General features: G+C 35.4%; 1 protein-coding gene across 1 annotated transcript in view; it reads left to right on the top strand.

The window, feature by feature from the left end:
• Positions 1-23,493, top strand: part of Glut4ef (Glucose transporter 4 enhancer factor) — a 47,366-nt gene extending 23,873 nt beyond the window's left edge. Inside the window, exons 5-8 of the mRNA XM_064118050.1 lie at positions 489-578; positions 15,496-15,593; positions 16,767-17,055; positions 17,531-23,493. Coding sequence (XP_063974120.1) covers positions 489-578; positions 15,496-15,593; positions 16,767-17,055; positions 17,531-17,755 — 702 coding nt within the window. The 3' untranslated portion in view covers positions 17,756-23,493. The remainder of the gene's footprint in view (positions 1-488; positions 579-15,495; positions 15,594-16,766; positions 17,056-17,530) is intronic.
• Positions 23,494-23,529: the final 36 nt, after the last annotated feature.

Genomic DNA, 23,529 nt, shown 5'->3' with positions numbered 1-23,529 from the left:
AACTTTGCTTTGATTATAGACTAGAACAAAGGAATATCAAATGGGCCAAAAAAAATTGCTAACAGAGCATTTTGGATGAATAATTTTCAGTTCTGTTACAAAGATTGTGACTCCTCTTCCGAACGATTCAACTGAAAACTTGTTAATTTTTTATTTTTTTTAGTGTTTCCACCCAACACTTTCTCAAAAATCCTCTAATTTGTCGTGACAAAGCCTCAAGACAATCTTTCAACACTGTCGATTGACATTTTACTAGAAAATCTTACGACGAACAACGCGACAACTATTTCGTAACAACGAACCTTGAGATATGATCGCTGTAAATATCCTCTAATCTTAGCTCATGCCGTTCACAGCCGTTCTATAAGTTAGGGCTTAAATATAAGTATTAGATTCAAGACACGAGCTTCAATGTTTGCCCAGAAATAACTATGTCGAATAATCACAATGCATGAGTAAAATTAAATGTTTCATTTATTTATTTTCAGAGTCGAACTAAATTGAATCGAGAAATCATTGTTAATCGACGAAAGTATACACAACCAACGCAAGGCTATGTTTTCGAAGACTGCGGTCGAGTAAGTAATCTTATTATTATTAATTAAATTATGTTGATAATTGAAGCTCAATGCAGAAGGACTTAATCACTGATGCTTAACTCCTCAATTAAACTTCACGGCTCATTACTAAAAACCGTCTCAATATTTTTCCTGACAATCCTTTGTCTCGTAGCTCCATTCTCCACTATAAAAATGGAGAAATCACTTCCGAAAAAAATTGTAGAAATCTTCAAACATTCCGAGTAACTACAAATTCCCTGTAATCATCCCAATCTTCATTCCGTAAAATATGAAATTTATGAGCCATTGGATTTCCACTTAAAGCAGGTTATTCATCACCACAAAAATATGACGTTCCTTCTGAAAAAAAAAAAACTAATTCCATTATTCGAATTTGCATCATAGACTTTTCAATTGACCAAAAGGGTCATTCCTAAAAAAACAATCCTCCATTTTATCCCACAAATCTCTTGATCCTCGGGTTCCTTCTGCATCCATAAAAATGTAGAAATCATTCCCAAAAAATACCAAAAATCTTCAGCGATTCCCAGTGACGTTAAATTCCCACCAATCACCCCAATCTCTCCCATGTAAAACCCGAAATTTATGTCCATTGAATTTCCACTCAGAATCGCTTACTCATCATCAGCGAACATAATGTGAAAATTGTTCCCAGTGATGATCGTGTAAGCAATACTATCTCCACAGATTTCCAGTAACCCAATAACAATTACTAACCCCCACCCCCACAGAGCTGAATGATCCTAATGAGGCTCTGCCCCTCCACAACCCTAAAATCAATAAATCAATATCTCTTTAACAACTCCACCGAAGTGCATTGTAACGCATTGTCGTGAAGTTGCACTTCACTGCACTGAATCAATGAAATTCCCCCACCTCGAGCAGTGAAGTTTGTTTGGAGGGGTTTGATGGCAACGGCGACCTTGCAAAGAAATTAGGTATATCTGAGGTCTTTGGTTACCTATGTTGTATGCACGTGGATGACCCTCGCGGGTTTTCCTCAGTACAAATACCACCATCTGCGCACACCCAGGCACATGCACAAATCGGGTTGGGAGGGGAGGATTTCATCTAGCGATAGAGTACACACGTGCATGACCTCAAAAGAAATTCAGACTCTTCATTTGAAGATAATGAAATGTCATCGAAAATCGGTGATTAAAAATTTTCAATTGAATATTGAAAAATGAAAATGGTAAATTATTGAAACTTGAGGGAATTGTGAATTGTTACGTTGATGATTTGGTGGTACGATTGAATTGCGAACAAAGGAGAGCAATGGTAGGTCATAGTAGATGCACATTACACTGCTTCTGGGCACTAGTACAGAGACATTGCATAGTGCAATGCAGTGACGTCACTTGGCAGTGGCACGTGTCGCACTTTACGATGGAGGCAGCTTGCAGTGGTCGGCGGTAGTACCTATTTGATATAACTAGTAGAGATGGCGGTAGCACGAGGGGGTGGGCTTTTTGCATGAGAAGGAAGGGCATTGAGAGGAGAGAGAGAGAGAGAGGGAGAGAGAGGGGAGAGAGAGAGAGACCATTTAAGGTCACAGCGGCCCTGACTGCACGAGCGAATAAATGCCTCGGTTATGTGTACATTCTAGATTCATATGTACATAGAAATGATATCGTTAGCTATCAGCTGGTGTTCATATTATTGATGAATATGAATATCTCCGGAAAATTGAGAATTATCTCTTTTGCAGTTTTTTTTTTATTGGAATGGTCAAGGTACAGTTGGTTGGGTTTTTTTTTCCCAAATTGAGGTCAAACCATTTGAATTGATTCACTTCCCGTTTTGTTCTCATATTTTTTATTTTGGTTTTTTCGTGGAATCGGGACAAGCGATATTTTTACAACTTGAATGTTGAGGATTTATTGTTATTGAAAATTGGAAGGTTGAGATCGGTGGTGGCAGGCGTTGCGAGGGTCAGGAAAAAGGTGTTCGTACGAAAAGTGGTTATTTTATTATTTGCGGAGAGAAAGAGGTTTCTACTTTCCTGAAACAATTACTCATTTCCAGGTACACCGGGTTGTAGGAGGTGGTTTAGTCAGAATGAGATGCTGGTTAGTCAATTTCAGGGTAAAAATGTGGTGGAGATTAATATATCAAATATTTACTTGTTTAAAATTAACTGAATTTTTTCATTGGCAAATTATTGATCAGAAATCACTGAAAATTACATTTTTTCGTCTTATTTACAGAAGAATTTTCTAATGGAAACACTTCGAAAAGGTGAAATTCCAAAACCATTCAACACTTTATTCAGTATTAATTGATTTTAAGAGATTAAGTAATGGGCTTTTAATGACAACGGATCTATAAATGTGACGAAATTCATTCTAGAATAGAAAAATCATCTCCACAAATAATAATATTCCTAATGTCATGATTTAAAACATTTCAAACTCATTTTGAATTTCTCAGACTAAAAATAAAGGGTTTTTTTGGGCGTTCGACCTCGATCATTGGACGTGTCTTTGGGGTTGATGACATCTCTATTTATGATACCTGTTAGACAATGAAATCGTTAAAAAACCAAAGATTTTCTCGCATTATCGCGGAAGTTTACTAGTTTTTTCAGTGACGCACGCGCGGTATTCATGGCCACCAACTATCGTCTCCCGTTCATCCTTCTTACGTAATAATGTGATAGTTAAAATGAGGAAAAGACACGGTAATATACACTTCAGCCCCTGCTAACAGAGTCGAACTATTTTTTTACTTCTGCAAAGAGGAACAAAAATGTTCATTTGAGCGTCGAATGACCTCTAAATTAATCCCACTCATGTTACCTCTCCTCTCACTAATCCACCGCCCAATTACATCAATTGTTAACTCATGACAAATCAGTTTCTTATATTCTCATTAATTTTCTCGTCCCAATGGAATTTCCTAGTGATATCCGCCTAAAAAGTGCAATTTGCAAAATCATTTAATATCTTAAATCACTTATTTTTTCTGCAACATCGAAATTTACTAATAATTCTGATTAATTTGTCGATATAACTATTGCTAATTATTATACCAGCAATTTTCCACTCGTTATCTTCATAAATCCTCCTCTTCTCGATCGGAATATTTGATGCCAAAACATTCGCGCTATTTTTGCGATATAATATTATGTCATCTTGAGTTGTCGGTTTCCGTTACGTCACCGGCCATTAGTTGGACGGATCGGGTATGCTGAACTACCCCCCCCCCCCCTGCCCCCTTCCCTTGGTGCGTACAGTATCTAAAAACGTCCGCGACCTACGCCTCCGAAATTGGCGGCGACACGGCTAGAATATTTTTCAGTAAATATTTCTTTTTCTCTTGTGTCTCACTCTAAGTCAAGGACAAAGACCCGAAAATTTCGTAGACCATCGTCACGCAATTTTTTCGTACCTCGTGTCATCAGATGTCTATCAATGCGCATGTATAGATATGATTATGAGTGTTTGGCAGTGGGGGGATATGTGCGGCCATCGACTCTCATCCGTTCGTTGCCCTACACACCTATAATGTTGTGAGGTTGTATATCAATTGAGATGGAAAAATTGACGAATCAATATATTGATTTTTTCATCGATTTTGTCGAGGGTTGCCGGGTTAATTCGTTCGAGGGGAAAAGTCGTTTTGGAGGAAGAGAAATGGAGCGTAAAAGTTAATTAGAAAATGGCAATGGTGGTAAAGTTGAATATGAGGAATGGAGAGAAATGTTATTTAGGGGGAAAAACCAGTTTGGGGTGAATGGTTTATGATTGTATGGATAAAGAAGAGACACCTGTGCAGGTAAATTTATCATAATGTTGTGGCTTTTTTAGTCGATTGACTGTCGTGAAAGCGAATTTAGACGAAATTTTGGAGAACACGTTCGCCAAAATTGTGCATAATAGTGAGTAATTTTTTGGGTTCAGTACTTTGGGTAATGAAGGATCCGAAAGTACAAGTAGATAAGTTTGTAGATTGCTTTGGGAACGTGAAGAATTTTCAATTTTCAATTTAGAAAGATTTTGTTAATTTGAGAAATGGCAGGGTTTCGATTGAATGAGTTTAAGGTTTTGTTAACAACTGCTAACAACTAAACGATTTTGGTGATTAAAAAAAAATTAAATTGTGAATTTGTAGAAATTGTAGTCATTTCACTTTTTGATAAAATCTGTAAATTGACAAATTTTTAGTAGAAGTGAAAATTTTCGGTTTTTCTGTGGAAAATTTGAGTGTCTACTTCGCACGTATCACTTTGCATCAAGGTTCACAACCAAATAGTAAATATAACCCCAAGGTTTTTTCAAAATAAATATGATGTGTCATTTACGAAGCATGATGAAACGTTCATGGATAAATTTTTTTTAACTTCCAACATTAGTTTGATAAAAAAAAAATGTCATAATAATTTCGTTATCGCCCTGAACTCCTAGATATTGACCACAATCTGACCTCGTTGTGAAAATGCATCTTGTCCACTGCCGGAATCCACACATCCAAATTCAAATATTTCGATTCAAACAGCCTGGGACATTGAAGAAATAAATGACCCACCGTTTATTTTTAATTTTCAAAGTGTCTAAACAATAAAAAATTAATTATGATCTGCAAATGCGGTTAATTATGTTGAGTAATTTGATTTTTATAGTAGAATCACTTGGAATTTATGAATCATTGATTCCATATAACTGAAATATTTTTCCTAATGGGGCTATGAGTTTATTGATCTCTAATGAGACGATTTTTTGGGGGGGTCGAGATTTAAAAAAAATCAAATGCGTCATTTCTTCAGGTGTCATTGCCGAATGGGTTGATTTCTTAACTATTTAATGAGATTCTAATTTTCGGGGCCGTATAAAAGTGAAAGTTATTGAAAAATGTGAAAATGTCGAGGATTATTTCCATTCAAAATCTATTGGAAAATCTGTTTTAATAAATCTGTTTTAAAAAATTCTATATTCATTGCATAAAGATGGGTAAACGTTTTGCAGTCGGTTACTGAAGTCAGAAGTTATGGTACAGTGGCCAATTGGCGTTTAATGACTCTCATCCTTTGTAAAAATTCCCTCCAAAAAATATTTTAATCCAATCAGTCGAAATAATTGAAAAAAAAATCGATGATCTGATCATTTATTGAAAATTTTCAACGCGTGAAACCAATAAAAAATTAATTCTCCCTTGTAATGATTGGGTAGAGACTTGGGTGAAGGGACTGTTGTGTCCTTGGTGGTATCGATGGACCCACGGCGGGGGATTTAACGTAGCAAAATATTCCAACTAAAGTTTTCGCTTGCGGTCGAAGCCCGCCAGGCGAAAGTCAAGGACATTCCATGTGCACGTGTTGGTTTTCATTCACTAATAAATCTTAATCCATGAAATAATCCATGAATTTAACAGCCGCAGTGGGAATAATGTCTTACATATTATCAAGTTGTCCTAGGCTACTCACGCCCTCTTTCCTCAAGTGAAGGTGCAACCCGTTGGGTGTAACGGTAATTCTACCGGTGAAAAAAAAAAATGTGGCCTGAAATCCGTGGACAGCCAAGTCGTTGGGTGTGTCCTCCCTCCGGATATTATCAAGATAAATTTACGTTTGTTTGGTCATCAGATAACAATTTTTTCTCAAAAAAAAAAAGCTGTGGCCCCTCAAATCAACATTTTTATCGCTTCCCACGATGAGTGGTCTTGAGATTAAGGGGGTTCACATCACTTTTTTTCAAGTACCAGAGGTACTTCAGTAGCGAAACGGTAAAATGTTCATCAAGTTGACTTTGACTACTGGCCAGTTTCCACAAATATTTCGAAATCGAAGGCGGCTAATGAAATTTTTGGTTGAACCGATTTTGTAGAGCTCGTTGAAAGGGACTGATGATTTAGATAATGAAAATGTCACTGTCTCTCGTAGATTCATGGATAGTGGTTTAACAGTCAGATAAGATCTACATCAATTTACGGATATTCACGCATCTTTCATGGTTGGATGCGATAATTCGTTAATTAGGTGGCATGAGAACATTTTTAAACTTCAAAATTCCCTTCGTAATCTTGAAAATATAAAAAAAATTAAAAGAAGTATGAATTAAATCATTGACAAATTATATTTGTTTAAATAGTGAACATTCTTCTTGAAATTTCGTGCAGTAAAAATAATTCTTACACAGAAAGTCATCGCGAATCGACGTCATTAAAGTTTACTAGAAATCAAGTCTTGAAAAAATGGAATTTTCTGAATATTAAAAACCTCACTTGAGTATTTCCGAACAAATGTTTAAAACACCAAAATAATTTCATGCAAAGTTAAATTTGAATGACCCTGAATATTCTTCATTATGTCTTGAATTTTCTCGCGCAATATACACTAAGAAACAAAATTATCTTTGCCAAATATCTATTTACTTCAGGAAAATAATTATTTTTTCAATTCTTTATTTCTGAAATCGAGTAATTTCCTACCAATTCTGATTAGACTTAACACGCGTCAATAACATTGTTCTAGAACACGATCACATTAATTATAACTTCGAATAAACTCCTGCAGTAATTATGAGCATTAAATAATTCATCGAAATTTTTCCCTCGAGAAAATCCGAAATTTAGAAAAACTAAATAATTATTAAGAGTTCATAAGTTCATTCCGGGTGACGTAGCAATTACCCATCTTCTACACTACTACGATTATCGTAATTTAAACCTAACTCGGTCCCCCCGACAGTGATTAAACGTGAGAAAAAACAATTTTCAAAAAGCAAAAACTTTTCTGAAGTAACTGGATATTTGACAAAAATAATTTTCTTTCCCCGTCTAATTGTCAAATTTGATGACTATTTTGAAATTGAAATTCGTGACGTTTCGTCGTTACGTTTATTACATTTTGTTGCTCTCTTATCTCGCTACCTGAAATAACTAAACAACATTGAACAATCTAATCTTCTGAATCCTTGAGGCCCCCGAACGCAGACACCGAGACCACTGTAAAGCGGCCTATGCGCCGTTACGCAAGTACAGTTTCGACATAAAAGCAACGGACAGGCGTGTACAGCCTGCAGGTGACTTTCTCTCGGCTTCTCTAAACTATAGTACAAACTATCTATACATAAACATATACCTAAACATACTTATAATGCTCTCCTTGTCTCCTTTCACGCGACCTAAATCGAATGAAGGCAGAATGAGTGATCCGAATATCTCGAATTCTTTATTTATTTTTATTTCACTTATTTTTTACTTATTATCTATCATAGTTAACATTGACATGTCCCTCACTCTCGAGCCACTGGCGAAAATAAATCTAGATGAATGATAACGAGATAGTCCTGCCCTAGGGTAACGTGTGATCCTTTGCAGACGACCCAACAATTCCATCCCCACTATCATCACCAATCCACCCACCACCAAAAACGTCTGTGCTGTTATTGGTTAAAATGGTAGGTGGGATTCCGCCCACTCTCTCCAACTCGGTAAAATTCGCAAGTCCACGACCTTGACTCCGGCGTTTGCACACAAATGTACCGGCGATTCTAACGGTCGATAATGTCGTACGACGCTGAAAAATATATTCCATTATCTTGATATCAGGGTGTGGGGAGGAGGAGAGGGATGTCTGAGTGAACGATAAGACGGGTCAGAGTGCAGACTAAACAAAAATAAAATCCAAGTCATTGACTCAGTCCTCAAATCACGGGGGACAGACACATTGTAAAGTCCACTTGATATTTTTGGTTTTCATGGAACTAGGAATTTTTTTTCAATAAATTTTGGGAGTAAATAAGTGATGATTACGGCTTTATTTACATATCAATGGATTTATTTTATGAATAATATAGAATAATCGAGGTATAGATTTTGAGGATGGGCTTTTAGAACGATAAAAAAAATTATATTGAAATTTTACGTGAAAAGTAGAGAATTGATGGATGTGAATATTTGTCATGTGATTTAATTTCAGAAGGTCATTTCATTGAGTATTTTTTTGTATTGATGAAATGAGCAAGTACTGAGGTATTGCCAATATTCATATAAAAATGTAAATTATGGAAAATTGTGAAAAATCTACCGACGATTTCTCTAAATTGCTCAATACTCGATTGATGACTGTAATTATTCATTTCCACAATGAGTCTGCAGATTCTAGATGTCATGGAGATATGAGTGATCATCAGTTGAGAATAAAAACAACAAATCGGGAGAATTTACTAGTGAAATTTATTTATCAAGGAATCACCAGATCTTTTCAATATTCTAGAGAATTCGAATTCTGAGTTCATATAATAATAAAAATGACATGAATTTAAAGAGCCATTTTAATAGTTTTTTTCTGTACTATAAATCTACTGAAGGTATAGTTGACTGCAATTGTTACAATTCCTGGGGGTCAGTGCAAAATTTTATAAACGATTATATCGCGAATCGAATTAAATCTCACAACGTGAAGGATTCAGGTCCATTTATCATCTCAATTTATAAAAATCCTAATAGTATAATAACATTTTCGGTCTGAGAATAATGATTATTAGAGCCGTGCAATTATTTCCGAATGGAAAGATTGTGAACCCATTATATGACTGATAAGTATTCATGTCTCCCACGAATAACGATTACCAGCCGGTTTTTTCGGCGATAACAGCTGTTTTTGTAGCGGCATCGTCGCCATCAACAGGATAAATGCTTATTTTCCTCCAGTCACTCTCTCTTTTTATCTTTCTTATTGTCTCTATATCGGCCAATGTCACCATCAGTTTCGTAGAGACAAAGCATTTGTATCAATGTGAAGGCAAACAAAATCTATTTTTCCTCGCAAGTATGAATAAATAAAATTTAATTTGTTTAAAGATAGCGTTTTCATTGAGAGCGCCAACTCATCGACAACAAGATTTTTACCGGATAAATTAACAGGGATTTTTTCCCATGTTAGGGATGTTTTTTACATTCTGTGACGTCACAGGAAATTCTTGGATAGGATTTTCATATTTACATAAATAATTTGCTTCTGTTACTTGGAATGGTACATTATTTTGAAATATTCCAGTGAAACGAGGAACTATTCCTCGAAGAAATAATCGGTGAAAAAATTTGATGGATTAATTCCATACATTTATCAAAGTTAGAGTTAATAAGAAAAATAATCAATGAATCATTATGTTTTTATTTATTTCTTCCGCATTTGATTTCCTCCGTATTATTTATCTCTTCCTCCAACCACTCCAAGATTTAATGAGTGAAAAATTCCTTAATCAAGTGATCTCGTCACTTATTTCCAATTACATAATCCCAAATCTCAGGAATGTCATCCTTTCTAATAGAAAATCATGAGCAATATCTCGACTGAGTGAAGAAAGTAAAGTTTTCATGGACATAATAGTCGTGCGTTGAGTTTTCATGAGGCCCATTTAACATACGAAAGAGAATTGACTGGCATTCTATGAAACAGAAATAAATGACGCGTAATTGTACAAATAATTTAGGTCAGAGGGGGAAAATTGAATAATTCGACTTTCCTAACATTGCATTTCCTAAGGTTTTCTTCGAACAAAAGTGATTAGAACTCCGTTTGCATTATGAGAGTGGCTGGTTTTTTGACGTTAAGTAGAAACGAAACCGCTTTGTCTGTGTGAAGTTTTACAATTATGTTTTCACCGGCGATTATTAATTTTTATTTACGAAAGAACGCTATCAACTCGATCATTGCATTGTTAAGTCAAACAAGAACTGTCGTAAATGAAGAATAAGAGTTGCAGGAGAAAACACCATTCTAAACTGTCATGGACGTTCATTTTTCAAATGTTGCAGATGTCAGTCATTAATATATTTCATTAACATATTTGTCTTTTAGGAGAAAAGAATGTAAACACAATTTAGTAAAACTGCTAATCGATTTTTGTAAGTGAAAAAAATATTGTTAATACGAAATTTCTGATGCGAAGAAAAAAAAGTTGAGTCAACGTTTCAAATTAAATTAATTTTTTTCATTTGGAGCTTAAATACATAAAGACAATATTTTTATTCAGCAATTATATCGATGATATGAACCACATATTAATTGAGTAATAACAATGTGAACTTGCACTTTTTCCAAAGCACAAGTCTGTTCTGCACAATTATGATTAAAATTCTAATCATTCGACCCAAACATCATCAATCGAAATAAAAATTCAACAGCTGATCACTGCGAACGATTATCAACAATTAACACAAAAAATTAATATCTGTACCACCGAATAAAAACGCACACCATCAACCCCAGGGTGGCGCTAATCCCTAAAAATTACCATGATCTCTTATCCTTATAACAACAATAATTCTAAAACACGAGAAAATAATACTTGAGACGAGTTTGTACACGCAATTACACTTTTTCCCCCATAATTTTTAAGACCAATAAATGAATGGTTGTACGCAAGAATGATTGCGCGATCGTTGAATCCTCCGCAAGATCTCCAGCAAAACTCTTACTATTATTATGTATCCCTCGACGAGGAGAGGAGAAACAAGGCCTCTTTAGTCTCGTTTAGTCTCTCTGTTTCCCTTTTACTCAGTTGGTTGATCTCCAGTTCTTGGTGGATACTGGAGCCTTGGGATACATAGCCCTCAGAAGTGTGTCCTTCGCCCAACGACAAGTATACAACCCAAGGTATATAACCCCCATCGTTGCTACTCTCCCGTAACTGCCCGTAGCAACTTCGTGACTCACTCTTTTTCGCTCTTTATTCCTCTCATACCCCCTCGACCCCTCCCCCCCTTACTATATACACTGTCGCTCCTTCGTGTCGTTCGTTTGGTTTCAGGCCCCGACGTGTCATCGACCTCCACATCCCCCCCCTTCCCCCCCGCTGCCGAAAAAAAAAAAACTTTTCTATTACATTCCGACGGAATATTTTTTCCCAAAAATATTGTTCCACTCTGGTGGAAATGACCTCAATGCAGTTCGCTGTCATTTTAAAATTCAGAATAAAATTATTTTTTAAACGCCTTTTCCCTAGATATTTATAATATTTTATACGAGACCTTGAAATTGCGCAACATCTGAATAATTCCAGTCTTTCCCTTTCGAATGATCTTAATTAAAATAAGTGGAAAATTGCATTTATAGTGAGATAGCAATATGATGCCAAATGAGCATTTAACACGTCATTTACTTTTATAGTAGATAATTCATTATTTAATAGTATTTTAGTAAAGTTCCTGAAGTTTGTTGTTTAATGATTTGTGTTGTATTTTTAAGTTGGTTTTATGTACGAGGAATTTCGAATATGAAGTAATAGTCGTCGGTATCATCTGTTCGTTCAATGAAAGTGAAGTTGAAGTGGGTCGTGTTAACTGCGATTGAATTTCAATTTCACTTCATTTTTTAAAATTCGTATTAATGAAAGTAAATTTTCTTTATGATGGAAATTCATGAAATATTTGAATTCTATTAAATAATTGAATTAAGGAATGCCATTGCGCATTTCATAGGATGAATTTTGACTATTTTATTTGAAGGGACTATTAGAAAGCTCACTGACAAAGCAATTTTCAAAGAATTCGAAATTAAAAAAAATTACCACAATCATATGGTAACCATGATCATCACTTTGACAGAGTGACATTGACTGATATTTTCAGGAACTATTGAATGAATTTAGAGCATGACATTCGAAGATATGCCCGGAATTTGAATTCTCATAAATTTCAAAATTATGTAAAGTGATTCGAAAAGTCAAAACGATGACAGTCATTGCTTTCCTCTACCCGCTCGATCGAAGAGATACCTAATAAATTTTTTTGTGTCATCGTTCAACGAATTCAGAACCTATTCTTCTGAATTGTAATGAGGCAAGCGATTTATAAAAACTCATAAATTCCAACGTATAATATATAAATGAATTCTCCCACTCGCGATAGTTAAATTTTTTTAATTTCCTTCATTCTTTTCAGTAAAACTTTGCTATTAATACTTGGAGGCATAACTAAACTGATTAATACCTTTTAATCCAAAATTTTTCGTTTATGCTACCGTAAAAAAACAAATAGGCTCTACGTGGTTTTAATCAAATAAATAAATAAATAAATAAATGAATGCAAAGCTCTGAGCATAAAAAACATTCTTTTATATCCAAATTTCATCAAATCTTCTCAATTACAATTCAAAACATTTTTAAAAACAAAAAATAATGAATAAATGAATAAAATAATCATCAGTAATGCGCCGACCCCCCCCCCCCCCCCCAAATAATTCCAGTAAATTAACTGCATTCAATACTAATTCCTCCCTCCAGTTTCCCCTACCCAATAAATATAAAAACTAAAATGCCAGCACTATTCATACAAAGATTTCTCCTTTGTTGCCTTGAACATCGGTTGCCCATTTCTCCCGCTAGGCCTCTCACAACGTTTTTCCTCAAGTCTGTGGGAAACTACGCAGTGAGTCGGCGCCCGCGCCTGCACCCTTGTGGCTTTGTTCACCCGGAGTCGAGTTTCTAGCGCATCGTCACGCGGACAGATTCTCTCTATTATTTTTTTTATTCTCTTTTCCACACGCGCTCCAAACCCTGTTGCAGCTGGAACTTCTAAACACCGTCTCCATCCACCTCAACAGCATCCCCACATGAGAATATTATGCACGAACACAGGAAGAATAAAATCCACTGGCAATTTATACTTTCACGTTCGACGCGTGCAATTGAGAGCGAGCGAGAGAGAGAGAGGGAGAGGGCGAGTGATGGGACCAGGGGGTTCCCCTGGGGGGATTTTTATGGCGCCATAACGCCCTTCAACGCCGCACAACAGACATTTCAGGAGTCACGGCGATGTAGACCACACTCTGTTTTCTTTTCCTGGGTTCTGCTCGTCTTTCTCCTCCCTCTCTGCTCCACCCAACCAACCCTCCCTCCCTCCCCTCCCTTCCCCCCCTCGCCGCCGATCTTCCCCTATCTCTCTCACAACAGTAGGAAAAAGATGCGTTTGTGTATGGCGGCAGTAAGGGTCAACGTCCGACCCTCACACACCATATCAACGCGCAATGCATGGAACGAACGCGCGCCAGCACACGGCCGACTCGCGCGCGCCTGTTTGTTTTGGTTCTCCGGGCGTTACCCCCGTGTCCGCCTGTTTGGCGAGGGGGAGGGAAGGGAGGACAGACCCCTGGACCTCCCCGCTGCGCACACCACTCCCCCTCCCGCCCCTTCATCTACCCTCGACCCCACCGCCCCCACGACTGACAGTTAAAGTACAAAACCGAGTGTATACATGAAAATCTTGGCAACATTATCGGTACACGAGTCAACAGGCATCACAACAAAGTTCAAATTTCCCTCTCCGTTGCCCCTCCCCCCCCCCCCCCCCCCACCGCCCTCACGCGGCTGATGAAATTTCTGTCGAAATTTGTTTCATGTCTTATCTCTCATTCATCACGTTTCGTAATGACGGTTTTGTAATTATAAAAAGTATGGGATTTCTTAATTGGGTGATTATGATTATCTGGGTGGTGAGGATTTTTAGGGCACAGTAATGAGAATTGTTTTGCGTTGTGGAAATTCAAAGATAACGTGGTAATTTGGTGATTAAGGGAATGAGAGATTTCAAGTAATTATCGGTCAGGAGAGTTAATGCTAAATTTAATTGATGGGGGTTGGCGTGATTTTGGGTCACTATTAGCATTATTATCGGGTGATTATCGGTTTGGGAATGGTCCAGGGTTTGTTCTGCAGTCGGTCGAATGGGAATTTCATTTTTCTTTTTAATTATCGACTGATGATGATGAAAAATGCAAAATATCCTGTTTTTGTGTCTGCGCACAATTTTTTTCTTTAATTCCCTTAATTCGAGGAAATGCATTTTTGGAGGGCTGAGTTGTGAAGGCACTGCATACCCCTGATTTCCCCCAAATTCTTCTTACGCGAGTTAATTCATCACGCGTTGAATGAACGAACACGATCAATTGATTGATTCAGTCTACTACTCAGTCTGCATTCGTACTATGAAATACGTTCGTGATATTTAACATTACAATGTTTTTTTTATTTATTTATCTGGAATCGGCGACCATTTTTAAAAGTTGAAGAGAATGAAAAAATAAAAACATTCGGCAACGTTGGAAGGAGAATCGAAACACGGAGAACTCGAACCGCAACAGAAGAGAATAACATGGCAAAATGGCAACCCTGTCACTTGGTCAGGTTCACACAACCCTCTTATACCTGTCTGTGTTGGGGGAGCCGGGATAATTTGGCAGTTGACACGGGGGTTGACGTCAATAAAACTTTTTATTTACATTTTATTCCTTTTAATTTGTATTTTGGGACGTGAAAAATTAATGAGTCAGACGATACTGACCTTCTGCTCCGGGTTTAAGGTGGATCGAAGGAGTAATGATGAGGGAGGTGGATCGCGAGGGGGAAGGGGGGGTGGGGAGAGTCTCCGGTCGGCCTACCAGCCGGCATGGAAGGTCCCTGACCCCAGTGTGCAGTACAACCGGCTGTATAAAAAAAAGAGAGAGAGAGAGAGAGAAAAGAAAGAAGACGAAGACTCGTCGCAAAAATTTAGGAATGCAGAGGCTCATATTATTTTTAGGTAATTTTTACCCTCAGAGTGAGGGAAGAAGTTATGGAGAATCAGGGAATTTGTGATTGATTGGCAAAAATGCTAACGATCGATACAACCACGTGACTGTTTGAGTCATGAGTCTTTGTTGTGCATCATAACACGTAGTAGGGGATAGGGAGGAGAGTAATGCCGGCGTGCTCTCAATGTTGTAAACAAAGAAGTGTGCGCACGCCGGTAGAAAACCCACGCTTACTCTTGTACACTGCTGTTATGTTTTCCTATCATCGATTTTCATCACTCTTTGAAGCCTTTTGTCCTCGCATTTTATGGCGATTTTAGGGAAACATTGGAGGGGGAGGGACGCAAGGGGCAGCTTTTTGGGAGATTATTCATGTTTTTTTTTTTGTTTCTGTTGCAGCCTAATATACATCCTATGTTCCAATGCTCCTGGAGGAAATGCGGTGAGGTCAGGGAAACAGTTGAACAAATGGTGGCACATATACGTAATGTTCATAAGTAAGTCATTATTTTTGCTTGTGAATTTTTTACTTTTAGAAGTTAGAGATTGTTGTTCAAGGGGTTTAGGGAGAGTGGGATAGACATGCAATTGTACGGTTCACTGAACATTGTTGAACAGCAGAAACAGAAAATTTATTTAGATTATGTGTGGGGTTTACAAAGAACTAGAAAATTCAGATTACGTGTACTTCAATTTTCGTGTTTTCTATTCGAAACGCAATAGTTGAGTCTAAATTGATTATTTTCGTTAAGAAAATTCATCGTATTTTTAAAACAAGTCTAGTGAAAAATAAAAAGTCAATAACCTTGAGGAATTTTGAAGACCACATCTCACCTGGTGAATCAACTTCTAATCATATCGAAACGCGTTTAGAACACGAAGGAGAGGAGGTCACGAAGGGAAGGCCAGTGACCATGACCTCAGTTGAAGTGTAGCGGGTGCACCTGGTGACACGTGCTAATTAATATCAATGTAGTCTACAAAAATTAAGAAATTGTTCATCGTTGATCGATAAAACTGTCGAAGGGGTTTTTTATCTGTAAAGATTTTTCTTTATTTAAAATCACTGCCTTGGGTTTCCAGACAAAATTATCTTCCCATCCGTTCTATTAATCACAAGGTTAAGCTAAAAGGGGAGTGAGGTAGAAATAGGGTCATTTCAGTAATTCAGGCGATACATTCTAAAGAGATTTTATCTTTCAGCTCTCTAGAGGGTAATTTTCCAGTATTTACCAGTTGAAACTTATTTCGAAAGTTTTCATATTTTTTCCGGTCAGCTTCACTCATTCCTGATGTAAAGTGTTATTGTTGAGGTTTCATTAATTCTGATATAACACTAATTAGAAAATTCTGTACAGTGGAATTATCGATTTTTTTTTTATCAATATCATGATTCACGGTCTTTATTGTATCGGAACAAAGATGGCCTGCGAAACTGAATCATCTGGTAAATAGTTGTAAATATGTACTCATTATGCCTCCAAATAATCCACTGTAGCCTAATACCTTCGAAAATGAAAAATTCAGTTTCCACTTTTTCACGATTTTTTTCTTTTTCGCTGATCAAGTTGAAGTGCGAGAATGTCATAGACATCAGATTGTCGGACTGTATCGAGTAAAACTGGACAACTCTCAGGAGACAACTAAACCTTTGATTACATCTGTTACAGTCCACCAATACCAGCTGAAGTTGCGTGTACCGTCCAGGAAGAGGAGTTCTACTTCGATGTGATAAAGGTCATTGAATACGTGAGTTCACCACCAACCATGTCTCACCGGGACATGGCAAGGCCACCTCACGAGGACCCTGAGTATCAGAAGCAACTTGCATTGGAAGCAGAAGCCAAAGTTGTTAAGCTTATTGAAACACCTGCTGTCAGACCTCCACAAACATCACTTCTGAAAATAAGGAATGAGGAGCAGTCCTTCACACTCTGCCCATCATCATCTCCCTCAGGGGTAATTATTTATTACATTCTAGGAAATTATATGGAAGCTGGAAGTAGTGAGATGGCATCTGCATAATTATGCAATCGCCATCTTAACGAGTTATTCTGAAAGAAATCTCTCATCTTCAAGCAACTTGTCGTGACATTTGTTTTTTGTTCACAATTATTACTTGTTGGAGTTGAAGACAGATCTAACAGGGCAGAGAAAAATAAGTGTTCATCACGTTTCGATGAATTTAATCCAAACAATTTTTCATAATTATGGGAGATATAGATTTCAAATCCCTGAACAATTTTCCTCGAATATGAGAAGATTTCAAGAAAATATTCAAAACATGTAAACAACAATAGTTAATACCAAAATTGCTGGTGTACTACATAGAAAATACTGTTGGCCGACTTATGAATATAAAAGTACAAATCAGTAATATCATTTCCATGTATTCCATTAGAAAACATAACAATAAAAAACATTAATTTTCCAGGGAACTCCAGTAAAGTACCTAAAGCCAACAACATCACAACAACGCCACATTTTCCCACCAAGCAGTGGTCTCCTTGCAGTGTCAGCTGGTGGTAAAATACTCTCCTCGTCTCGACGTGTCCGTGGTGAGACTAAAAAATGCCGTAAAGTACACGGCATGGACAGGAAGACCGAGTGGTGTAAGCAGTGTAGATGGAAAAAGGCCTGCAGTCGTTACGGTGATTAGGAAAAATTATCAGCCTGTCGTCAACGTGGGCAACCAGCCTCGCCGAGTCAATCCCAAAGTTTGCCAGTGTTTAAAAAAAAAAAAACACCCACACACTCACAAGAAAACGAATATTATAAAGCGCTAACCGCCAGATCAACTGCCAACGTACAACAATAAATGAAAGAGTGAATTTTACAGCTAATGAGACACGATGACAGTAAGCATCCCATGACGAGTGGCTGTTGTCTATTGCTCGGGCTATTATTCGTCTGGCAAGCTCAATATTAGTGGACAGAGACAATGCATGGAATTTCATATGTCTCTGTACAATCGTAAGGAGTTGACCATATTTGGACTTAAGTGTTTTTTTTACTGTTGATTCGTGGTAATTAACACGTAAACGTGCTCGACTTCTGGCGATTTGTCGTATCCATTTATCGTTGAGATTTCAAAAACAGAAGAAAACGTAATTAATGAAGAAAGGAAAATCAAAGTGCATGTATTTTTCATCGTCGATTGCTGGCATGGACGTAGTTTCTGATATGAGTCAAAAACTTCTCTTGAAAAGTTGGTTAATGGGACGGGGCAGAATGGACAGTTGAATTTCTTTTCAATATTCTTAGCTTTAGAATTATGTAATTTCACTAAAAGTTCGAAACTGTTCATTTTTAACTCGAAAACATGATGTTTATGGAAATGTTTATTCTGCTCCAGTTGTTCCCACTCTTTAATAAAGTTGAGTTGACTTTTTTTGCCACTCACTCAACAGTGAACAGAACAAAATTCAGGGAGTTATTATTTTGTGTACTATATTTATTTGATTTTATAGTTTGAAAAATATTTGTATGTTTTTTTTTGTTAATCAATATGGAGTGTTCGATTTGTCATTGTTGCCAATCCTAGATTTGTTGGATTAGAATTTATGAAAGATGGAGAACATAAGTGGCATATGAATTTCGTTGAGTCTTGATGGAGTTAATTCTTGGAGTTAATTCTCAATCTAGATGTGCGATATTTCCCAGTGTCGGAAACTAGGTCTATGGAAGCGCCGGGGCGCGTAAAAAAAATTATTTGATTGGGAAAGAATTGTGATATTTTAATCTAAATTGAATTAAGTTTTGCGAAATTTCGGAAAAAAACATGTTTTTTAGATAAAAGTGAAAGAAAAAAATGTGCAAACTCGTGGAAATGGGAATGAAATTCGACGGGGCGAAATACAAATGAAGAAAATAACGAATAAATGAATTAAATAAATTAGTTAAGTTGATAAAGAAAAGAGATATATAAGGGAGAAAACATAAAACAATAAAAAAACATAAGTTGTATACACCAATATTCTATACTGCCAGAGAAGAATAATAAATTTACTAAAGCGATTTTTCGTACATCCCGGCGATAGTTAATCGAGATGATGTCTCGTGTAACGCCAATTTTCCCAGATACTGTCACCAATGAGAGATTGAAAGAATATTGAATATTTACAAATGGCGCACACAATAACCCATTTACTTACTTAAATGCTGAATAATTGACTTTCATTCACAATTCACATTAATTAAACATAATTAATGGTAATTATAATATACACATTTTTTTGGCTTGTAAGAGTGAAAATCTCAAAATAGAAATTGTAAATGACGACTAAATTGTAAATATGTCAATGACTAGTGAATTAACGAGAGAGAAAGAGAAAAAAGAGAAATTATGATAATTTCGTTAATTAAAATTGACTGCTGATGTCAACGAAAGATATTGTGAGATAAGTTGAATGAGAATTTTTAAAATAAAATGACACTGAGAGGTATGATTGAACCCGGATAGTCTCGAAAGGGTGAGGAAATTCAAAATTTTTCATGAAACAAAAAATAAATCCCATATTCGTTTTCATATTTACTCTAACCTCAGTATGTTTTCTATTTGTTCGTCGTAATTTTCAGTATTTGGTGGGTTTTAATTCAACCCCAAATTGATTGCAAAATAATAAAATTATGAAACAAGGATCAAAACAAGATGATAGTATATGTTAGAAATGGCGCGTGGATAGATATGACATAACAAACAATAACCGTCCAATTGATTGCATAACTGTTGTAACGATAAATAGACGTAACGATTTTCATTTTCAATAGATTGGTTGGAGATAAAAATATGATTAATCATCTTGAGAGGTGGAGGGAGAGTGAATGAATGATGAAAACGAAAGGGACTGACGGTACCGTTGCACCCCTGTTTTTTTTTCATGGGCAGATCAATCATGTGCTAGTGGCCAACTTGGTTTCTATTTTGTAAATTGTCAGTTGTCAATGAACAACGTAGATTTTTAAATTTCATCAAGTTTCTAGTTTAGGAAAAAGTCGCATTCATTTGTAAAATGATTCTCGGTAATTTAATAATTTATGAGAGACGATTGTTAATATTTTTTTTTATATTTTCATTGCAAATATTTTCAATATCAATGGGATGTTGAAGGATGAATATTTCAATGCAAACTCGTCTCGTTCGAGTCCTCAAATCACTCAAGGTAATTTGCTACCTTACGAGGATTGATTGTCAATAATTTTCTTGCGTATTCCTAGTGTAAATATTTTCACCATCAATTTCCATCGTGTTCAATGATTGAAATTTCAACGGGCATTCGTTTTGTTTGACCCCTAAAATAATCGAAGGTAATTCGATCCTTCACGAGGATTGACTATTAATAATTTTCCTGTATTCTCATTGCAAATATTTTCAGCATCAATTGTCATGTCGTTCAAGGATTAAAATTTCAGTGAAATCTTGTGTCAAGTAAATTGTCACGACGTTTAATTCTCCCTCGTAATTGAGTAGAAATCAATCGTTATTACATGATTGTCCTTGCCATGATTTATTATTATCATACCAGGGGTGCCGCAGCATTAACAATCAAAGGGCATGGAATTGGTGAAGATTCTCGTAACAGACTCGACTCTTATCGAATTATCAAGAATTAATTACTATCTGCCAACTCTTACGTGTGAATGCTTTTTGAAAATTTTCATAGAAATTCTTAAAGAAAAAATCATACGATTGTAAAATTTCTTTTTACATTCACCAATTTGGAACCGAAAAGCTACATTTATTTTGAGAAAAATAAAATTTTGGAAACACCACGAAGATTTTTATATCTAAATAAAATAATTATTAGGATAATGAAAAAGGCGAGGAGTGAGGAAAATGGGTAGTGAGGATATGATTTATTAAAATCATTGTTGTATCGTACACTAAGGCGTGAATATCTATGGCCGGGATAAATCATACCAGAACGATCTCATATCGATTGTAAAAATGCAATTTTGTTCGGAGTTACGGCGGAGCGACGCTGAGTTCTAGGATAATTGCTGATTACTTAATTAATCAAAGCATAACATGTAAAAAAAAATCAACGATTGATACTAGAATAACGTGTGAATTTGTATATTTACGATGCAAATTTCGAAAACTAATCAAAGTGAAACAAATTGGTAATTGACTGAGTCTATAAGTCTCGATTAACAGTAACTCCTGGAGCTCAAGCAGACTCACGCTCTTGCACGTATCAGACAAAGACATATAAAATAATTAATTCATAAAAAGAACTAATAATTCTTTCTAACGATAGTAATTTTTAATCTCACTGTTATTATTGTCATTATGATATTCGCCATTTACGTTTTTCATAACTATTAATTAATGATGATGAATTATCATCGTTATCATTCGTAACTCCATAATTATCATTGTCATCATTTTGAATATTACGTGCATAGATTGCATTATAATCTAGTTAGTTTTAATGATAATGCAAAAATCGTTTTAGGCCAATTTTTCGATAATATGATGTTTTCCTCGGTATTCCAACTATCTTTAGTTTCTAATTGAATAATCACTTCCTTGATAATTACAAAATTCTATTATTGCCGAGTTATTTTATGTCTTTATACATCTGAAAATATTTTATAAAAAAAAATAATAATGAGTAAGAACAAAATGCGTCAAATTATTCAATGAAAATTTCTATCACCCGGCCATATATTTTGAACAGACATTGACAATTTACTAATAATAAATAATATTCGACTGCACAACGCTACACATCGAAAATTATATTCCAATTTTCACTTATTTTCACCCGACTTGGAATACCAGAGATTCACTCGTGTTATCACGAAATAATAAAACTTAAGTGATGAAAATGAAAATAAAAATGCCTCATCTGCATCTACCGATGCACATGACGCGTTCCATCTGAAAAACAATGATAATCGCTACGATCACTGCGTTCATCTCGACTCGAATAATTTTCGAATAAATGAACGCGTGTTATGACATTTTTGGGTTCTTCCGGATCTATACCGCGACTGAGATTTTAATATTTTTAAACAAAAGTGACAACTCAAAAAAATTGCAAAAAAAAAAATATATATATATATACATATATATAAAGTAAAATACAAAGTTTAAGCTCTATTTGTGGATCTCACCGCTTGTTTATTCCTTTTTCTAGTTATTTCCGATGGAAATCTATGTGTAAAAGTATGAAAAACCCAAGAATCATCTCGAGAGATCCGTCATTTAAGCACACAAATGCATAATAATTATATCAGTATAGATAATTTAGAACAATTGATGAGAAATAGTGAAAAATAACGTATTTTATGGTAGTTATGTGACGCCAACTCTACGGAAAAAGAGTCTTATTATTACAATTATTATTATGATTATTATTACAATTATCATTATTATCATTATTATTATTTGGTAAACGTTTAAACTTTTACAGAATAGTAAGAGTAATTCGTGTATTATCTAAGTAGGCCGTAATTTTCCTAAATGTAATAGATAAAAAGTGGATAAGAGCAATATATATTTGTTATAAGCTTGTGAGCGAAACAAAAAAAAAGAATAGTTCGATTCAACTAGAAATGATGAAAAAACGTAAATGCGGTTGAAACAAAAGCGTATAAATGCAAATTGTTTGTTATGCCATTGCCAGATGAAACGCCGCCAGTATCTTCATCCTATCGTTTTTCTAAGCCATTAAAAAAAAAGTTTTAATGAATAAAAATTGGCTAATTTGTGGTTTTTTTTTCAGTTTCGCAATCAGCACATATACTATTGCTACCATTTAATGAAGTTATTTATAATTTTCTTTGATTTCTTTTTTCGTTCCTGAAAATATCCCAAATACAAAATATTTAGCAGTATTTCTGTCGTCTCCTCGTCATAATTATTATCAATTACCCCTGAAATAACAATATTTCCTAAAATTAATGAAATTATAATATCAGTAAATACTAAGTTGTAAACAAAACAGAGAATAAATAATACGAAAATTTATTTTTTTGTTCTTTGGAAAATTGAATATTGAGAAAAAGAAAAATCAACCATTCGAACTGAACATTTTTTTATAATAGAGAGATAGTGATAAATGATGAGTAATTTTATATATTTACCATTGTTCATGGCAATGATTGAGTGCACGAAGAGACGATATGTACTGCACCTGACGATAATGGAAATAATACAGGATATACAAATGAAATAAAAGAAATGAGAGAGAACAAAAGAAACCACTAACGTCACGATTAACATTAATCGGTAGATATATATTGATTAACATTAAACATTATATTTTATTAATTATTATTATGGTTATTATTATATATATATACATATATACATAACCTACATATAAATATATACTTATACAAGTATCATGTTATACAGAATATATGTTATTACGAAATTCTTCAATACTTTGACTTGAAAATTATTTATTTTTTCGTCTTTTC

Source organism: Diachasmimorpha longicaudata, chromosome 3, assembly GCF_034640455.1.
Source record: "Diachasmimorpha longicaudata isolate KC_UGA_2023 chromosome 3, iyDiaLong2, whole genome shotgun sequence".
NCBI classification, from domain to species: domain Eukaryota; kingdom Metazoa; phylum Arthropoda; class Insecta; order Hymenoptera; family Braconidae; genus Diachasmimorpha; species Diachasmimorpha longicaudata.
The sequence above is the reverse complement of the archived record's forward strand: the minus strand, read 5'-3'. Positions and strand labels throughout refer to the sequence as shown.